Below are 20605 nucleotides of genomic sequence, written 5' to 3'. Positions count from 1 at the left end.
TATATAAGTTAGAATAAAATATTTTTTACCTCTTTCCATTAAATGATTGTGACAATGGGATTTATTCTTGACAGATAAAGTGTGTATTTTCTCAAAACTTTAGTAGTCAATCTCTTCCAAAGTGATTACTGATGCATTTAAATAGGAATAAACAGAGGATTGTGTCTGAAAACCAAATTACTCCAACTTTATGGGCAACAGTGTATATAAATATGTGGATTAATAATTAATTGTCTATATACGGGACTCATTTATGAAATACACTTCACTTTTCTGTGTTACGGTCATGTAGTCAGGTTTGGTCACTGCTTTTTAAATTGGTAGTTCCTGATTTTGCTTTAGCAATTCCTACTTTTGCATTTCATGCCAATAAATCAGCTTTGATGGAGGGCTGGGGAGTAAGAGGATAGAGCGATGATCCAATCATGTCTGGTGGAGGAAGGGTGTAACAGCTTGAGGGCAGAGTTCAACTAAAAAGCGTGGCAGCTGGATTGCACAACTTCTGGGTAAGTGAATGTTATGTGGGGATTTTTATGTGGGTGTTACGGATAAGTTATATTCTCATTTTAAATTACGCTCTCTTGAACTGGCTAAAAATGACTTTAGTCCCATATTAGCCCAAAGAAATTGTGTCAATGCCTTACAAATTATACAGCCAAGACAAAGCAATCCCTTGGCTGCACCAACTGTGAAAATGGAGTGTGTTGCAAGGTAGTTAACCTTGTGGTCAGCCAGCAACTGTGTTATTGGGTCAGTAACAAGGTTCTGGCTGTTAGACAGTCTGAAACCGTGTGTGTGTGTGTGTGTGTGTGTGTGTGTGTGTGTGTGTGTGTGTGTGTGTGTGTATGTGTGTGTGTGTGTGTGTGTGTGCGTGTGTGCGCGCATGCTCACCTGCCATAAGCAAATCGTCTGTCTTTGTGATGATCCCCGAATGTGTCCCATAGCCTCAGGGACACACTGACCTCATCCACTACATCACGAGATCTCTCTAACACCTGCAACACAGGCACATATCCCCGTGATCAAGTCAAAAGGTCTTAACGTCAGTGTGATGTTTGTCTTTTTAGTGGAATTGAAAGATTATGCAATCACTAAGCTAAATGAAAAAATGTCACAATGTCAAATTCATGGTCAACACTTTTTTTTTAAATTAAGTTTTGTTTTACAGGCCCGGAAAGAGATGCACAATAAACAGCCTCAGTATCATGTCCAAAAGTTTGTCTATAAGTGGCTCTTTCCCCACTGTGTTTGCCTGTGTGTGTACATGTGTATGTGTGTGCCCACCTCCTGGCATACACGGTACTGGTCGATGGCCCAGACGGTTGGCACGTGGGTGGCAAGCAGCTGATACTGTGTGAGGGTGGCATTGCAGGCCCGGGCACAGATTAGCCTGGTCTTGCCTACTGCGTTATCCCCTACCACCACACATTTAATGGTTTCCACATTGGGCCGCTCATAGTCTGTGTCTATATCCATGGAGAGGGCCCTGGAGAATAGAGGAGAGGAGAGGAGAGAGGGAGAGAGAGAAAGAAAAGAGGTTAATTCAATATTCATGGACAATTAAAATCACATTGATAAAGTATCCCAGGAGGAATGACAGTGCATTTCGACAAAGAAAGCAACTGGTATCAGGCACAGTAGCTTTTAACTCTCGCCCAGTCCAGCCTAGAGAAGCTTTGTTAAGACTCTAAGCCTCCATAGCTGTACTGACCAGTGTTCAAGGGCTTCTGCCAAACTCCTAAACAGAACACATGGTTCGCAGGCTGAGGAATAGAGGGACTGCAGAGCTATTTCTGTAACAGCTCACACAGGGAAAGAGAGAGAGAGCGAGAAAGACGGAGCCAAAAAGAGAGACTTCCCTTGAGCTCACTGTCCTTTTCTCCCCTTGTCTGTCTTTCCCCCTATCTATTCCCCTTTTGATGCATTGATAGCATCTTTGCTTCAGAGAAAACATAAGCCAATGTGATGAAATATCTAGCTTGGCAGCACAAAAGACAAGACAATAAAATCCCTCATAAAGCCATTCGTAATTAACTTTTTAGGTCATTCAGGAGCACAGGGAGTTGTGCATCATCTTTTCGGGGTCAAGTGTATTTACTGTAGGCTTGCATGGAGGGGGGGAAAAAAGAGATGAAAGTGCGGTTGCATGTTTGACCTGTCAGCTGTCAGCTCCGCACTTAACCTCAGCACAAGACGGAGGTGGTTATATACACAGCTCAACTGACTTCCTCTTTTTAAACCACACATGTTGTAAAAAGCTTATCAAAATCCTTTTTTCCATAAACTGCTTACAAACATTTCTGACATGTCAAAACACATGTTAATACCCATTTAAAATAAACATTCCTGGAAGAATCTGCTCTATTGCATAACACCCCCCCCACACACACACACACACACACACACACACACACACACACAGATAGACTTGTAGTCAGTTAATCAGTCCATCCATCCTTGCATCTCGTTCAAAGAACCACCCCAAGGCCCCATAAATAGAGCGTCTGAAACATTCATAAAGGCCTTTGCTTGTGATTCCATTGACGTGGATGCCTGTGCAACACTTCAGTCCAGCACTGACAGACATCAGCAGCTAAAAATGGCACCTATTCATTGGACACATGAGCCATGTGTGCACCCTGCTATTCAACCATGACCTGCTCTCCACATCTTCACTCACCTCCAACCTGTTCATATTTCCACTGCTGCTATTCTCTGTCAGCAAACAACAAAAACATCTTAATGTTTCCTGATTTCCTGTGAAAAGAAGTCCTTTTTTTCATCAGCCAGGAGGTACAGCACAGGGATCCTACCTTTGTGTATGTGAGCTAAAGAAAAGAGCCTATCAAAGAGGCTGTTTCCTGAATGGTCCATGTGGAACAGATAGTGCCTCTCACAGTTATAAATACTCTTTTTTGCCCTTGCCACCTCTCTGGCTGCGACACCTTGAGAGACACGTACTACAGGTAGAGGAGAGAGATAGAAGAAGCAATAAAAAGGTACCACAACCTTGCGCTTATCTAACGGCTGTCTGCCCAATAGTAATCGTAGCTGCCAAAGCAGCAGTCCTCTTAGTGCTGTATTAAGAAAACAGGGATGAATGGCCAAGTGTGAAGCCTGACATACAAGTATGGTACAATAGTTGGTAAATGACATGCGAGCAGACAGAAAAGAAAAAATGCCATAGGCATTGACAGACAGAGAGGGAGAGGGGGAGTGGATACATAGTATTGTTAATTCCCAGCATTTCTAATGCAACAGTAGATAAGCAAAAGGGATTGCAAGAGAAACAAGGCAGAGAGGGGATTATTAGAGTCTTAGAGAAAAAGAGAGAGACTGTCATCCCAGCATTAAAATCAGTCAGTCATGCCATGGAGATCAAAAGGGCAAAACCAACAATAACCAAGGCTGCTCAGGGGAACAAATCATAGCTTTTCCAGCTGATGTTGCTCTCTATTGACAAATAACTGGTTCTCTGAGACAGAAAGACAGATAGAGAAAAAGACAGAGAGATCAGAGTACAGTTTAACATCCTCTACTACTGACCCATGGGAGTCCGGAAGTCAGTACGTGTATGTGCATGCGAGCGAGCGCGCGTGCATGCGTGTGCGTGTGGTAATGAGCTTAGGGCCGGTCTGTGAAGCATGGAATGATGGGGGGCAGTGATGTAACCAGGAGGTAGCATTGGTGGTGGTGGTGGTGTGGATAGTTTCTCAGGGGGATCAAGACTACCCAGCTCCCAGATATCGTGCTCCATCTGTGGCTCTGCATCGGGCTCCGAGCAAGAGTCTGGTCATGCGTCGGTCAGCATACATAACACAACTGCCTACTCACATACCACTGCACTTGACAGATATGCACCTGCTCTCAGGTTCATATTTGAACGTGCTGAGCTTTCACAAACTTCAACAGTTATTATTAATTGCGAGACGGGAGGATGAGCAGGAGCCGGAGGCCGTGAGAGCAGAGCAGCTCAGACGAACGGAAAAACGGAAAGAGAAGCTGCAAAGCTCAGGTTTCATTTTTAGCCAACGACCTATAGTCAACTGGACACAGACGTCTAGACTTCATCTGCCAGCCAGTGTCATCTTCCCAACATGGCAGCAAAGGAGGCTGCAAGGACAAAGAAGTGTTGGGATATAAATGCTCCTGTGTGTGTGACAGAGAGAATGAGATTCTGTCCCAGTTTTGTGCATGCGTGCATGTGGTTTTGACTCTTATAGTGGCATATTGATGGGTGTAGACAAGACCGCAGTGATAGGAACACTGTGACAGGAACTCAAACGCCCACTCAACACACAAACATCAACCCTCTGGTTTACTCGGAAAGTCATGGATTGAGTCAGCATGTGCGTGTCCATCCGTGTGTGTTCCTTGCAGGAGGAGCAGATAGACAAAGAAACTCATGCATAAATTGGGCCGTGTGTGTCTCAGTGTGACCTTGCTTTAAGGCCAGAGGGGGTTTCATAAGGAGATGGCTTACAGCTTTTTCTCATTTCACAGTTCCTGGCATCTTTACCGCTGGGTTTTTTTTTATACACACCCCTTGCTTCCTTACTAAATCCTTTCACTTATCCTTCTGTCCGTCTATGTCCGTCAGGTTTGTTCCTACACCTTTTGACCCGCTGACAAATGCCCCTGCTCTCTCTCCGATTCTGTATTCTATCTCCAAATGTAATGCTTCACAGTTCAGTTATCTCATCTCTCACTTCACCCATTGTCTTAAATGACCTTTTCCACTTCTGCTTTTCTTTGTCACCCCCCTCTCACATTCAACGTCATGCCCCCTCCATCCTTTTTATTATCTATCTATCTATCTATCTATCTATGACCTTACACTTTTTCTGGATGGCAATCAAGGAGCAGAATCAACCAGACAGCCCTCCCACACCCATTCTTCTGTTTCCCTCTCTTTGTTATGTAACACCTTAAGCAAACCACTGGCAGCCCAACCGCTCATCACAAAACTCTCCATAGCCCCCATCCACCTTCTTTTTGTCCTCTTCCATGGGGCTGGAGTTTATCCTCATGTCATAACGAAACCACCTGCCTCTCCAGTCCCTCCACCCTGCCCTGTATAAAAAAAAAAAAAAAAAAAAATGGCCCTAATAACCACCCACTTTATACATGGGCCAACACTTGTGCTCTGACACAGGGCTATGGGCTTTACGCTATCACAGGCTTGACTGCATTGTCAAAGTGTCCATGTGTAATTGCTGGAAGAAACTATGGGTACATGTGTAATCATGTATGCAACCCAATTTTTTTTTGTAACAATTTTTTTTTTTTGTCAAAAGTGTGTTTTTAAACATTGACTGCCACAGGCACAGCTGGCACAGACTGGTTACATAACCTACTCTGTAGCCTCAGCTTGGCTCCCTGGATGGCTGACAGTAGACCTCAGACTCACACACAGTAGCTCAGACATGCATACACACATGCAGGACTGCACGTAGTTGCCTCACCCACTGCAGATGTTACTGGTGTTCATGCACAGCCTGTGGCAGACGGTGATATGAACGCATCTATCCCAATTAAATGAAAAAGAAGGGTCTTTGGGAGCAGCATGTCAGCCTGCTTGAGAAAATCTTCCTCTTCTCTTCTCCCTGCTGCAATAATGCTTTGTAAACACAGACAGGCTCATCTTGATGCCCTCATTTCCTTTATCCCTGCCTATCTTCCTCCTCCATCTCCCGTGTCCATATTTTCCACCTACTCTTTCTCCCAGTCTCTCTCTCTCTATCTCATTTCCATTTCACACCTTTATAGCTTTCAGTATCCCCTCCATCACAGAAATGTTTTATATAGAGTATCTCCCCTGTCTGTCATTCACTTTTTCTTCTAACACCTCTACCGCTTCCTCACCCATTCCTATTATTTTCTTTTCAAGAGTATTCTGATAAATAAACATGAGCTGTCGATTCCTTTGCCATTTGTCATTGACCATTACATCACTTTGTGATTGCTCTGACTCTGTTTTGACAGTGTGAGTCTCTACTCAAAGAAGCAACTAAAGGAGCTATTTTTGCTAAATTGTTACCTTTATATACAAAATGCTGTGTTTCCATCCAAAGTGCATACAGCTTCGTATTAGCACCGGCCCTTTCAAATACCGTTGCATACTCTGGTTTGATGCCTAATGTTTGACAGCATCATTAGATTCTAGTATTTCAATATGCAACAATGAGAACATTTTCTAGAAGTACAATGTTCCGACACTGAAAAACTTGATGCATGACACATTTGATAGATGTTTATATTTCCCAGAATTTGAGAAGTTAGCCATGGAATGTTTTGTCATTTTCTCTGAAACTGAGTCAAGGCTTCCGTGAATTACTGTGACACTGAGCCAAAGGATTCAGTCAGTGACCCAAATATTATCGTAACCTTGTGGATGGGGAGGTGGTTGACATTTGTCTGGAGAATGATATTCAAGACCACATATTTACTTTGTGTATGTAACAGATGATTTAAACATGACATAACATAAAATCATAGTCCTTTTAACAAAAAAAAACAGCCTTAACTCTAATTATCAAACCATTATACACTACAAACATACCACCACCTGTTAAATGTATAAAATACTGTTTCTCAACAAAACTCTATGGTCTGTGTTGTAAGATACTGTGTTAAAGGTGAATACAACACACACTTAAAGCATCAAACATGTACAAATTTTCAAGCTCTATTACCACTGTGTACCTTCCACTACAGCCTGATACAGAGGTCAAAACATTCCAGACAGCCATCCAATGCTGGCTGACTCTTCCATGTGGGTCTGTCAGTGCTGCACTATGTTATCTCTAAGCTGTTGACACAGTCAAAGCGTCAGGCATAATGCCTGACCGGGACAGTAAGTAGCTCTGTTCCACATCCATCTGAATGTATACACAATGACAGCCCGAATTACTGATTGATTAATAGCTTAGTAGTTGAGGTGTAAAGTCTTACTAGTTTGTAGCTCAAATATACTGTATGCTGTGGCAACAATGGCAGATTCATTCTGACCAGGATATGGAGACAGAATCACATAGAACAAAATATTTAATGGTTTTAATAACACTGTTTAGAACAGTTGGTGTTTCCACATAAAGGATGAGTCACAATGACAGGGTGTCCATTAATAGACATTGTTTCAGGAGAAAAATAAACTGGCCAAAACACAAAGGTTGCACAATATGACAGAGAAGTGTGCCAGGTTGTTTACGCAACTACACCCTGCAGATATGACTAATTGCTGATGAGTGGTAATGAAAATACGGTCAGATTAAATATTCATTTCCAGGTAGAAGTGAGAGGCTTCTTCACCAGCCACGCAGTTATGCCTGCACAACCCAATCCTTCTCATGACGTCATAGCCACAGGATCAGCATGGGAGTGTGTGTGTGTGTGTGTGTGTGTGTGTGTGTGTGTGTGTCCATGCGCGCGCGTGCGAGAGTTTGCGTGCTGTCTACAAACTGAGATACCGCGCGTTATCTATTGTCACGGTTCTGATGCGCATGCTGTTCCACTAAATACTGTGGCGTAGGATCACTACACTCATCAATGAAAGACACCTCGCGTGCTCCCTCTCCCCGCAGCCATTCATAACCACCTGGCTCATTCATATTTTCTCTCTGGAAACCGATTCAGCAAACCAGACAATCTGCCGTATTGTCACACACGTCAGGGGGAAATATAAGGCAGGATACACAAAACATTCAGCGCGGTGGTGAGACATCTTTCACTTACCGATATTGTAAAATGCAGGTAGACATCAACCCACATCTCAAATGATGCGCTGATAAAGTCTTGCGTAATGTGCCAAGCCCATCCACTGCACTACAGCACTGAATCGAAATGCTCTAATAACAGCAGTCTGTGCTGCACATGTGGGATTTTAACAAAACAGTAATTAATACCTTGCTTTGTGACATCTCTTGCTACAATAATCATTTCATACACATGAAGTGTATGTAAGAGCCCGTGGGACTATTACAGAGATATAAGAGGAGATTAAACCCCCAGTAACTACAATAAGGTCACCATGATATGAAGAGAATAAAGCTGGTGATGATTTCAGGATCTTTGGGGTAAAGGCTATTGTAAAACAGAGTGTGGCTTTGAGCACAACAAGAATTACAGTGGGAGCATGTGACCCAGTCTTCCTGCAGGAGGGGCTCCTACCTTCCGACGGTTCCAGAGTTGACCCACATGCCACTCTGTTGGTGGTTCAGCCGGTCACTCAAACCGGACAAAGACGCGCGGAGAATGAAGAGGCGCCCGCGAGTATTCCCGTTGTTTATCAAAGAGCATATACAATTGCGGACGTCGCACAGGACCTGTGCCCTGTCACATCCTCCTGCTCCTCTCACCTCCCCTCGCTGCCTCTTTGATCGAGCGTCTTAGGACTCAACAAGTACCGGCTCGCCGCTGCAGACCTGATAAGATGCTGTTTTGGTTTTAAACCGACGCCTTCTCGAATGAAATCGAAACATAACTGGCCTAAAGATTTTTTTCTGGTCTGAGCCACCCCCCTTTTCTGTTGTTGTTTCCCCAGCTGATTTCATTAGAGACACGCCTCCTCCGCTGTACGTCACGACCCAAGTCGCCCAACTCTCGTTGTGCTGCATTCAGGTGCTGTCAAAAAAAAAATGAATTTAAAGGAGCCAATAGCGCTATCTCTAGCCTACTATAATCGATATCCCAGCTGCACGGCCGTGACATGTTTGGGAGTAGACGTGAGAGTATGTAAGAAATCCATGATAAGTAAAAGTCAAATTATGTAGCAACATTTGAGTGTAAACTTTATTATTTAAAACATTACATTCAACCCCCCACATTTTTCTTGCGTTTTCAGTTTTGCTGTTCTGTGTGATTTGTACTATTAAGCACAGCCATCAGCTCGCTTTCTTCAACATAATTATTACCCGGCAAAAGCGGCGAAACACTCCAGACAGGTGATATTTAAGAGATGTGGGATGGTAGAGCTGAAGAGGAGCATTTAAGGTCTCATCAGAGATTACAACGCAAGAGCCAATCAAATCCTACAGAGTTGATAGTATCCCCGCCCCATTACTGTGCTCTTCCCACCCTGTTAACTCCAAAACATACCGCAAAGCATGCTGTCTTTTGTTGGTGAAGCATCACTGTACTGGTTGTAGACTCTCTCATCAGCTTGTTATTACTGAGAGACAATAAATAAGAAAATAACGTGACAAATATTTATCAAATGAATTAATATCTATTAGCAAATGTCCAAAATTATAATGATCCATCTGATTTTATCTTATTTTCATTCCCTATGGAAACTAAAATACACATAAATTATGCAATAGTGTAGTTAATACTCATAGGCGATGGAGAGCATTTTTCTTCTATGGTTATTCTGGGTGTTTAGGCATAGCAACTAACTACCACATAGCAACACTCGTGTATTGCTACAAGTCAATACAGGAGCCAAAGGGAAAAAAATGTATTTCAGGGTTGCTGTGGAAAATACCCAACATTTTTCCCTCGTTTTTCCAAGATCTCAGTGTCTGGGAATTCATTCCAGGGAATGTTAAGCTGTACCAGGGATGAAAAATGCTGCCATGTCGCCAAGAGGCAAAAATGCCTCACTATTCTGCCAGCAAGGCTATTTTTAATTTCAATTTCAATTGCTTTGTAGATTTAATGTTAAACTGAAGACTTTGCCCAGACATGTTTTAAGACAATCTTTTTTTCTCCATCTGTCTTTCATTATGACCATGGCCATACCTGCAGTTCCAGAGAAGAAGTGAAAGTGGAATTTGTATTAGATTAAATTTTATCTAAGATTTCATTTGGGACATTTTGCAGTATTTGGTCATATGGGAACCCTGGACAGTCTGATCTACAAACTTTCATGACTGTGGAAGACTGAAGGCAGACATCTACTGGTAGGACTTGGTACTGATGTCTCTGAAACAAAGAAGGTATAAACTCTCTCTGTGACAATATCAATAAATAACGTACATCTTTGTGATAGATCCTCGCCTAGATCAGCAGTGGCTGTCAAACTAGAGTCTAGGGGGAAAGAGTTTAAATTAGACAGGAGTTTAATGAAAGTATTCAAAAACCATAAATCTATTACTTGACTTTGTGCTTCTCAGTCCTGCATCCCTGCAGACATAGAAGATGTGTGTTGTCATGTATGTTTTTGCACACAATATGCAAAAGCACACATGCAATGAAACAACAACAGCACCAGAATGAGGTGAACAAGAGATTCACGTGCAACTAGCAGCGATGTCTGCCTTATATCTATGTGTCCCATGTTGTCTTGAAACCCTGAGAAAACGCTGCCCCCTGACCTGGCTGGCATGGCCAGAATGAAACAGCATGAAAGATAGGCTGGAATGCTGCTGAAGAAAGCAGGGGTTTCTCAACAGCACTGGCACTGAGAGGGGCTTAGAAATGTGGAGAGGCAGCCCCTTTGTTGGAGAGGTGTACTTGAGGGAGAACTCTCAAGAAGCACAGGCTGAGGTGATGTCTGGCCTTTTCAGCTACAGTAGAACAAAAAAAGACTGTGAGGCTTTGTTTATGAGCTTTATCGCTCTTTTATTAACTGTGTGGGAAGCCTACTCCCATTGCTTTTACACTTTGGTGAGATTAAAGTTGGTAGAATGAGCTGAGATCATTCTTTGGCATGACTACTTCAATAAGGAGTGTCCTGTCGGTTGGACAAATACTCAGTTTAGTCTGCTGTACATTCAGTGCCATCCAATGTTCATTTCCAACGATCAACATTTTCTTCAAGTTCAGTAAAAATCAGTATTTCTCTCTAGTACAACTCAGTGATCAAGTATTCATTTATTCAGTTTTATTTGGTTTAAGAATATATTTGAAGATTTCTCTTCATGTTACAGGTGTCACGATTTATGGTATTGACAATAACCATGCTGTGCCATTATCTTTTCATTATCAATTAAGTGTAATTCTAAGTGTTTCTTGTAGGCTTCTGTACAGTAATTTTCAAATGTTGTGATAATATCGTCATTGTGAATTTTTTGGCCATGATGATCATGAGAGGAAAATCTGATATCATGACAGCCCTACATAAGATGAAAATGTCTTCATCTCATATTTCATCACACATTCAGGAAAGGCTTCATTTTGCAATAAGAAAATCAATTTTGTAAATGTGACACTCGTTCTTACAAAATAATTGTCGGTGTTTCAGTCAAATCCTCTACTTGTTTACATAATGGTGCAAGTGAAGTTGGGCTCAGATGGACTGATTTCATATGACATCATGGGTTTATTTAATGTTAAGCAATGGATATCAAGTATCATTTTGATGGCCATGGAGGATTTTGGAATGAAACTCTTCCCCTCATCTCATCCCCTCCTGTCCACTCCTGCACTGACCCTATTCTCACCCCTGCAGCTCGCCTGAATATCCAACAGGCCCGGACACCCCCTGCCCCAACACTGTACTGGAACTGTTCTAAAGCTGTCAAAACACCCAGCTTCTCACACTCCCCACGTCCACAGAGAGTTCGCCTCAAACACACTAACAAACGTGCTCACAAACACACACATACATACACACACACATACGCACACACACACACACACACACTCACACACACACACACTCAATGGAAAACATACAGCTCCGTACGCTGACACAAGTAGGTCAGAGCTGCAGTGGGTCTTCTAAGCAGTTCTCCAGCACCATGGAACTGATAACAGTATCAGAGATTAAATTCTACCTTCAGCCCTGACACACACACACACACACACACACACATGAACAAACATTACACACCACATGTACATATGTAGATCCACAGTATGAGATCATCAGCTTGTTTGTTTGGCAGGAAGGTTTTGGCAGACATTTTTGTTTTGCAGCACAACAAGAAAAAAAACCAAAAACTGGAATTTCAATTTGTCCCCCTGGGACGAAAATTCAGAGGTCAAAGGTCAAGAATGAGAATGGAATGACTAGCGGCTTAAGTAAAACGAGCTTGTGGGAAATTGGCATTCCTGAATAATCAGTGGTAAAAAATTGTAGAAAACAAACAAATACACAGATACACATCTATGTCTCTGACTCTGAATCTTTTATTCTTCACACTTTTAATCTCTCTCCTTCTTTCTTTCTCTCTCATACACACACACACACACTTTGACATGGACAAGTGGCTGAGATGTGTTGCCAGAGCCAGCACCTTGGCATGAAACGGAGTGTGTTTTGTAACAGCAGGCCTATTTGGCAATGGGTGATGGGCATGTTAGCAGAGTGTGAGTTTAAGAGAAAAACATTCAACACCAGATAAGGCCTGAGAGAAAGTACAGAAAGAGACAGACAGAGTGGAAGAGAAAGAGAGGCTGGGGTTACTGTTTACTTGCAAAGTTATCGGTAGATTGTCTTATCAACGGTCAGTTGGAAAACACCATGTGTGTGGCCAGCTGTTGTTGGCTTATTATATCCTAATGAAGCTATATCACTCCATGGCTCACAACAGAAAAAGAAAAGCACTACACTGGAGCAAAAAGCTGCAGTGCAGCAGCCAGAAGCTATTGAATCGAATTGGAAAGACATACATCCTCATGGTTTATGCCTTGTAAAAACAGATTCCATTTGGAAAATCTTAGTATGAAGGCTTAATTTCCTACATGTCAAAAAGGCTGTGGCAAAATCCCACACCAAATACACAAGGTTACTAAACCTCATATTTTGTTGGTTTCGCCTTCATTTTTTTTGGGAAGCTCCAAACTTATACTGAGTCAGGTATGGCCTCAAAACCAATCTTGGAGTCACATAATATTATTGTATCAAATCATGGTTCTGAATGTATCTATAATTCATTGTATAATCTTTAAACAGCAGTCATCTAATCATAGTTAAGCTGCGGTCATAAAATTAGGAAAAGTCATAAAGCTGAATGAGGTATGATGATTTATGAGCTGTTAAACCGTGTCTGCAGCTTCCCAAACATGTGATTGGAGATAAAACTGTTAAACTGTTAATATACAGTACTTCATTAGCTATTATTCCCACATTGCTACAGCATGTGGAATGACATCCGTTTGTAATTCTGACTCCTCGGTTGTGGATAAGTGTTCACATGACTACAATACTGATGTATGATCAGGTCAAGTCTGTGCTGGTGATGATAGGCCATGATGGTGGAATATGTTGGGAATGTAAAGTGGTCCTGGATAGAGGTGGGAATAGTTGAACAAAAGAGAAGGATGGAGGGTGGCATGAGCAAAGGAAGGGGGCATGGAGCAAGGGGGGTTGAGCTGGTCCTTAACTGCCTGCTGTCTGCCTGAGGATAAACAGACCTCTGATTATGATATTAATGCCAACTTAAATGTTTAACAATGAGGTGCCTGGCTTTGGCAAAGTGATGCCTGGGGTGAACAAGAACAGTGCTGCATATTCCTCACTGTCCCTAACTAGCTCCAGCTTCCCTGTTGGTATGGTGTCCTTGGCATTGCCTTAAGCACATCTCTAAGTGCTAAGTAGGTAAAGACGTTAGTGAGAAATTCCAGTGATTCCATGAGCTTTGCGTTTGATGAATTGTTTTGTTGTTGGGTTAAAATCTTTGCCTGTAAGTTTAAGCCCTTTTCATCCAAAACGACAACCTGTGACAGGAGAGTGCCTTGGGGTAGAAAAGGTGGACAAGGGGTTTTGAGGGATTGACAGGTTAAATGGATGCTTTAAATTCCTGAGTGGCACAAGTCTTCTGGAAGTTATAATATACTGTGTGCATTCTAACTTGAGATGGCTGAGGTTGCACAAGCTTGTCTTGCTATGCCCATGTTCACGTAAACACACATAAAAGACATACATGCACCCATAAAAACTCAGTTTTTACACTTAAAACAAACAAACACGACCTTAAAATCACATGCACACACACTTAAACAAATACACATGCACACTCTCTGCTGGATAGAGACACACAGGTCAGTAGAGGTGCCTCTTAAGCTGTGGCTGTCAAGTGCCAGGGCTAATCTTATTAAGGCTCTCTTCAGCTGCTGGTAAAAACTCTTAAAGTGATAGTTCACTTTGCAGGAAAATTTGCACCTCTTGAGCCTAAGCATGTCTTCAGAACATGAGGGATATGCCTTTCGGTGGTGCAGGTTGTGTCGTGTTTGAGCACAAGTTTATGGCTTTGGCTCGCCAACATTAGAAGCCAATGGAAAGAAAAAAAATGCATGAAAATATCCACACAGTGATTTACTGAGATTTCCTATGGATCCCAGTGGCTGGTTGACTCATAAGGCGGCACTATAGTGGAGCTAAGGTTTCAGCAAAGTGAAAGATTACTTTAATTTCCATGGTAAGTCAGTGCTGAGCCAGTTAGGGGCTTGGTGGATTCAATGGCTGTGCAGGTTTGAGGGCATTATAGGGATGAAGAAGAGCTAGGTGCCTAGGTCAAGGGCCATGCTAGAAATTACGTCAGGGAGAAGTGCAAGAATCAGGTTGAGGAATGAGACAGACACAGATAGGGAAATGGGGACGGAGATCAGGAAGGAAGGGAATGTAGGACCAGAGTGAGAGCAAAGTCACGAAAGTGAGGACAGAATTTAGGTTAGCACGGGAAGTAGCATCATCAGGTCCTAGCTTATAAGGACATGGACTGCCTAAGCAGCTCAAGACTACAACCACAGAGAGAAAATAGAGAGACTGAGAGCCTGATGTGATCTTTTAGGAAGACTAGTGGGTCCAGTTTAAAATCCCTATGGGAAATATGAATGATACATGGGTTTGCAATAAAGAGTTCACCAGTAAAAAACTGAGACCAAAGCTGAGCCTGAAGATTACACTCAAGAACAAAGAACAGACCCAGGATCAGTACATGGTGGTGGGATTCTGACTCACTGATGTCAAACATCTCTGCTATATCATGCCTCTTAACAAATCTAACAAGTGTAATCCACTGAACATTTTCTCTGTGTCACCTCTGATTAGATTTTTAACACTTACTCCCCGGATACACACGTCCAATGGGTTCAAAGTCAGTTTGAAAATGATTTAATCTTCCAGCTATACTCCCTAGTAACTTCTTAATATGTCCTTCAGTTAATCCATCAGCAGGGATCAGGGAGGCGCTTGTCATGGACTATGTGCAAAGTGTCTTAAATAGCATATTTTGTTCCTTAATGTTAATTAATATGGTGATAGGGGAAAGGAAAGAATAAATTACATAAATGGAAGGAAAAGATAAATGGATAGGATATGAGAATTACCCTTTTTTTAGCCCATGTAAAAGAGGAAACCCCACTTGTTAAACTAAAGCATCCTCCACTTTAGTATGGTTCCAACTCTATGATGGATTTTCTTTTTATGGATAACTTCTGAATGTGAAATGCTCAAGTATGAAATTGAATATTCTTTTTAATTCAAATGACTGAGACTAAAGTCTGGTGTTTAATGGTGACCTGTTGGGCAGCTGAAAAACAATTTGCTATTACAATTCACTGTGCCTGCCCTGTTACTGTCAAAAAACAATTTAGGCCATGCTTTGCAGGAATAAGAGACTCAGCCCCAAACAATAAAAATACAAGATAGATTGTAAATTGCTGTTTGCTGTGATAGCATTTAATATTCTTCAATCATGTTTAGGGGGAACATTTCCTCTATGTAATCCTCAACTGACCCAGTAGAAAGCAGATGCCTTCATTCTGTTTCAATGCAGATAGATTACCAATATGGCTAGCATGCTCTAGAGCACTGTACACCATAAGGTACATTTAAAAGCGTTATTGACAAACCCATTAATGGCAAATCAATGGGTGGTCAGCAAGTACTGTAATTTGTAATCTGCCAGGAGATCTTTGCAAAGTTACATGCAATCCATCACTGGACACTGACACCTGGCTGCTATCTGTGGTGATGTTGGGAATGTCGGTAACCTCTGTGAACCTCAGACAGGTCCGTAGCCACTCTCACAGTCTGGTGAGGATGTATCAGAGTAAACTTTGAACCGGGGTTGAAATTGGACAACAAACAGGAAAAGGTGAAGGAGGGCAAATGGAGCTCTCATTCCTCTCAAGAACTACATGACAGAAAGAGATAAAATGTTCTCTGTTTGTTGTGTTGTATTTTCTTGCATGGGAAAGGGACATATTGCTTGGTTTAAGAATTAAAAAATGTACATTAATGTGAAACTGTTCAAATTTCGGAGTATCGTGGCAGCAGCCAGGAGGAGGAGCAAAGGAAAAATGCTTAAACTGAGAGAAGAGAGATGCATTTGGCCTCAGCACAGTTCAGTCAGTATTCCAGAAACAGCCTGATCAAACATAGAGTGAAGCCAAGTCAAACACCTCTGGACTTCAGTCTGGCACAGAGAAGCATAGCTGCAGCCCCGCCGAGATCACACTGCACACAGTCAGTACATCAGACCATCACTCTCTGCAAAGTACTATACAGCAGAAGGTCCCAACCTTTTTGGCTTGTGAATCCCTAAAATGAAGCGAAGTCCACCTGGCACCTCCCCCACCAGTTTTGATCAGTTAAACTAAAGAGTTTAATGGTTTTACCTGAATAACTTTTAGAGGCTTAAGGAAATTTAAAATATATATATATGTTTTTTTCTGTTGTCCTATCCCACTAATTATCTCCAGATTTATTCTGCAATCCCTTTTTTGGAGGGTCCCGCCCCTCAAGTTAAAAAAACACTGCTCTTTAGGCCTTGAAAACTACAGCCTGAATCAGCTGATCAGATGGTTTATCAAAGATACAGCATGTCCGTATTAATATTCTTAGGATATGCAATTGTCATATTTGATACTTTGTTTATGTAAGATATTTGTAAAGAATCTTACTTCAGAACTCTTCAAATCAAATTCAAGGGATTTTTGCAAATTTGTTGTGTTTAATGTAAAGCCCAAACATCAGATATGCTTCACTTCCAGTTTTTTACAATTTGAAACATCTATATTGGTGTCAGGGTATTCCAGTATCCATCTTCCTCTATTTAAAACATGCTGTTGCTCACAGATACAGAAATAGAGAGGTGCAAATGAAGAGGAGGAAAGAACAGGAGTGTAAAAAAAAATCACGGACAGACTGAGACACAGACAGACAAATAAACCACATTACCGAAAGTCGAGGTAGAGCAGGAAGGCCCTTTGTTGTGTTTACTTCAAATAGCCTGCGTGTTTATTCATTTGTGCTGCTGAGTTCCTCATATTGTATTGCACTCGCACAAACAGTAACAAACCTGTTGTGAGGTGAAAACCTTGCATCTCACATCCAGAGCAAAGCTGCAATGCATTTATCTCAATGGCAATGCAATTTTGATTTCATTCAATTGAGCACTGAATGGGTTTTATAAACCTGAGAGTAGAGGAGCCGTGTAATCCTTCAGTTGGCCTGAAAACACAGAAATCACCAAATGTAGAGACACAATTTCCACCTGACAGCAGTGGAATGTAATATCCTAAATACTGCTTGAATCTGTCAGGATGGAGGTCAATATGCATCTCTAATTGTTGGGATATTGTTAAACGAGACGACACACACACACACACACACACACACACATAGATGATACACTATGCACAGTAGCCATCCTAAAATAGTGTGATGGAAAAATCTATAATGGTGTCCGGTTATTTCCGCACTGCTTCGCGGTGGCCTGGTGATACAACCGGCACACAATAGTCACTGCACACTGTGACCACATGTCATTCACTAGCCAAGCTGCAGCACAGCCACACATGCTTTAATCATTTGAATAAGGGCAAGGGGCAAGGGTGTGGAAGCTCTTTCGGATGGTGCATTACTGTTGATCCCAGCTAATCCTAACCACTTGTGAACAGAGGTCACTCAGACCAGAGAAATGTTCAGATGAAACACACTGAGGTACTCTGGCAATGTGTACACAAAATGTAATCTACACTTACCTCAGAATGACCTGTACAATTCTATATGGCTTTTAACCGTTTAGTATAGATCTACAGTATGTCCCCACTGTATTACGGATCACTGCGTCGAGGTGGAAGTAAAGCGCAGGGCAGTAATGGGGCATAACAACACTCAAGAAGTCAATATTTCTGCAGAACATGACCTCTGTTGAGAAATGCATCTGTATTAAGTAGCACATGGTATTAAATAGGAATGATATTGATGATATTGATTAAATATTTATATTAAAATAAGGGTGATGTATTCTAGTCAGAAACAGAAGAGAGAGAGAGAGCAAGAGAGATTATTTCATTGTCATACTGCACAGCAATTTAAAAATTGTCTGTCCTTGTTTGACCACAATAGATTTACAAAGTGTCCTGTGTCTGACAACGCTTCTGGTGTTTAAAGGTTTCCATGAACACAGCTTTTAACACTGTACATCATAGAGCTATTTGATTTTTTTTTTCGGGGGTTGGGAGGGGTCCATAAATTTACTTCAACTGTGGCCATTAGTGGAGATATGGGATGGGAACCTCCACACATCACACACAAATGTCAAATGCTTCAGCTTTGGAATAGTCCTGTGAAGATGTCTGAGGAGAGACTCGCTAAAAAGATATTTAAGTGAGACACTTGGCCATCACTGGACTAATGAGTTGAAATCCTGACAGGTCACTCTTTGTGATATTCAGGAGAAAAGGAGCAAAATGTTTCTCAGGAAGAGAGGAAGATGGTCTGTTGATAAATGGTATAAACAAAAATTATGAACATGTTGCATCATGAAGAATAGCTACCATTATGTGGACAGTTGCGTTCAGCAGCACTCCAAAGAAGGACAGACTTTGTGTGAGTTGGGTGAAGAAGAGAATGTAGACGTAGGACATAGACAATACTCTATTTATGTTAAGTTCTTCTGGCCGGATGATTATGAAAAACTTGAGTTGTGCTTCAGTAAGATACTTTTTTTGCAGCAGAAGGCGAAATATTTTGTATCCTGTAATTTTGTAATGAAATGAATTGGAATGGAATGAAATGTTTGACCACTGTTTGACCACTGCGACTGTACATTCGGGGTCTTGTAAATCCATGAGGGTTGGGCACTGCACACACAAGCAGGAAACTAACCTGACTTCTAAGTTTTTATTAAGTTTTTCCTTCACTTTGTTTAAATCAAGGGAAAGGTTCTTGAAGTATGCAATTACTAAAAATACATCCAAACTGCAAATGGCTGACCACACCACATAACATGTGGTGAGTCGATTTCAGATTTCCATGTGGGAGCAAACCACAGAGACTGGAGAGACAGACACACACTGACTGGGATGATGATGACAGAGTTCTCATTTGCAACTTGCTACCCTCAGTTATAGTATCTGATTCATCCATTCCAGTGCATGTGTGTGTGTGTGTCCGTGTGTGTGAGAGCTAGAGAGAGAGAGAGAGAGAGAGAGTGTCAGTCAGGTTGCATCAGCCTCCTGAAACTGCACAAATGAGGCAGTCCTCAATCAAATGGAATGTGGGTGGTTAAAAACAGAACAATGTGTATGTACAAAAACAAATGTAAAGGGAAACACCTTCTCCTCGTGACACATACGACCACATGAGCACACACACAATCACAGATTAAAATCCTGTGGTTTCAAGAGTGGTTTGGCCAACACTGAAACTGGTCTGACCCTGATTAGCAAGAATGGCACCCTTGGGTGTTTCTCGCACTACAGATTAGTTTAAAGCCTCCAGCTCAGAGAGACAGAGACACGAAGACAGGCAGAGAGCATATGCATGTGTCAATGTGTTTATGTCTATATCAAGGGGTTTGCAAGGAGTTCATATGCCTCATTGTGTGAGTCATTGTGTCTGTATACGTCTTGGTAATTAGTTTGGGAGCATTGCACGATTTTTGGATGCATCCCTGTGATGCTGTAAGGGTGTGGGAAAGGCACGGTAGGGACCAGTGTAAAAGGGAAATGTATTCCTAGAAATGAGATGCTTTCTGGGAGCAATGAAAGCCACAAACCGTCACAGCACTGCAGCAGCAGCTATGGTCACAGAGAAACCAGGGTGTAACCATTGTTCTCCATCACATTCATGTGTCCCATTAACACCAGCAATCAACTTCTGAAGGAGCTAAAATGACATGAAAGCAAACACCTCCCAGAACTTCTTTTTTCAGCGCCTCTCATGGGCGGGCAAGAAAAATAAAACTGTGAACAAGCTCTCCCTTTCTCATCCTCACTCTGCTCTCTCACACACCAAGGCACAGCCAATCACTGATGTTGCTGAAGGTGCTAATTGGCGTTTTCTTAATTCTCAGTTAATGAAAGCCACAGCCGCCAAATAGTGTGTGTGATGGGATGTGACTTGTTGTTATTACAGGAAGGCAAGGTGGATAGACAGGCGGACAAGACGTGAAAACAAACAGGAAGATAAGGAGACAGACAGCCAAGGCTCGCAGGCGCTGAAAACGAGAGACGCTAGAGATTTCCACTGCGTGTGAACAACGCAGGAGCCAGACATATGGGGCTGTTTGGATCCATACAAACATGGGAAGTGGCTGGTGGTGGAGGTGGTGTGTGTGTGTGTGTGTGTGTGTGTGTGTGTGTGTGTGTGTGTGTGTAGGATGCAAGGAGACAACCACACCCATCAAACCATGCTAGTACCCCAGAATCCACACACCCACAAACACACAACAACCAGTAACTACTGGTATAAAACCTTCGGACA

General features: G+C 42.0%; 1 protein-coding gene across 3 annotated transcripts in view; it reads right to left on the bottom strand.

Moving 5' to 3' along the window:
- rhobtb4 (Rho related BTB domain containing 4) overlaps positions 1 to 20605 on the bottom strand; it is a 42938-nt gene that overhangs the window by 16971 nt on the left and 5362 nt on the right. For 2 of the 3 annotated variants that reach the window (XM_023401560.2, XM_023401561.2), the window contains exons 3-4: positions 1285 to 1486; positions 892 to 995 (exon numbers count right to left, since the gene is read on the bottom strand). In XM_023401560.2, coding sequence (XP_023257328.1) covers positions 892 to 995; positions 1285 to 1476 — 296 coding nt within the window. In that variant the 5' untranslated portion in view covers positions 1477 to 1486. Of the gene's footprint in view, positions 1 to 891; positions 996 to 1284; positions 1487 to 8169; positions 8489 to 20605 lie in introns of those variants that run through there. The other variant, XM_023401559.2, reaches the window with a different exon arrangement.

Source organism: Seriola lalandi, unplaced genomic scaffold (genome assembly GCF_002814215.2).
Source record: "Seriola lalandi dorsalis isolate HSWRI2012SDOR001 ecotype SW California unplaced genomic scaffold, Sedor1 jcf7180002053690, whole genome shotgun sequence".
NCBI lineage: Eukaryota > Metazoa > Chordata > Actinopteri > Carangiformes > Carangidae > Seriola > Seriola lalandi.
Note: the sequence above shows the minus strand (reverse complement) of the source record. Positions and strands in the feature narration are given on the sequence as shown.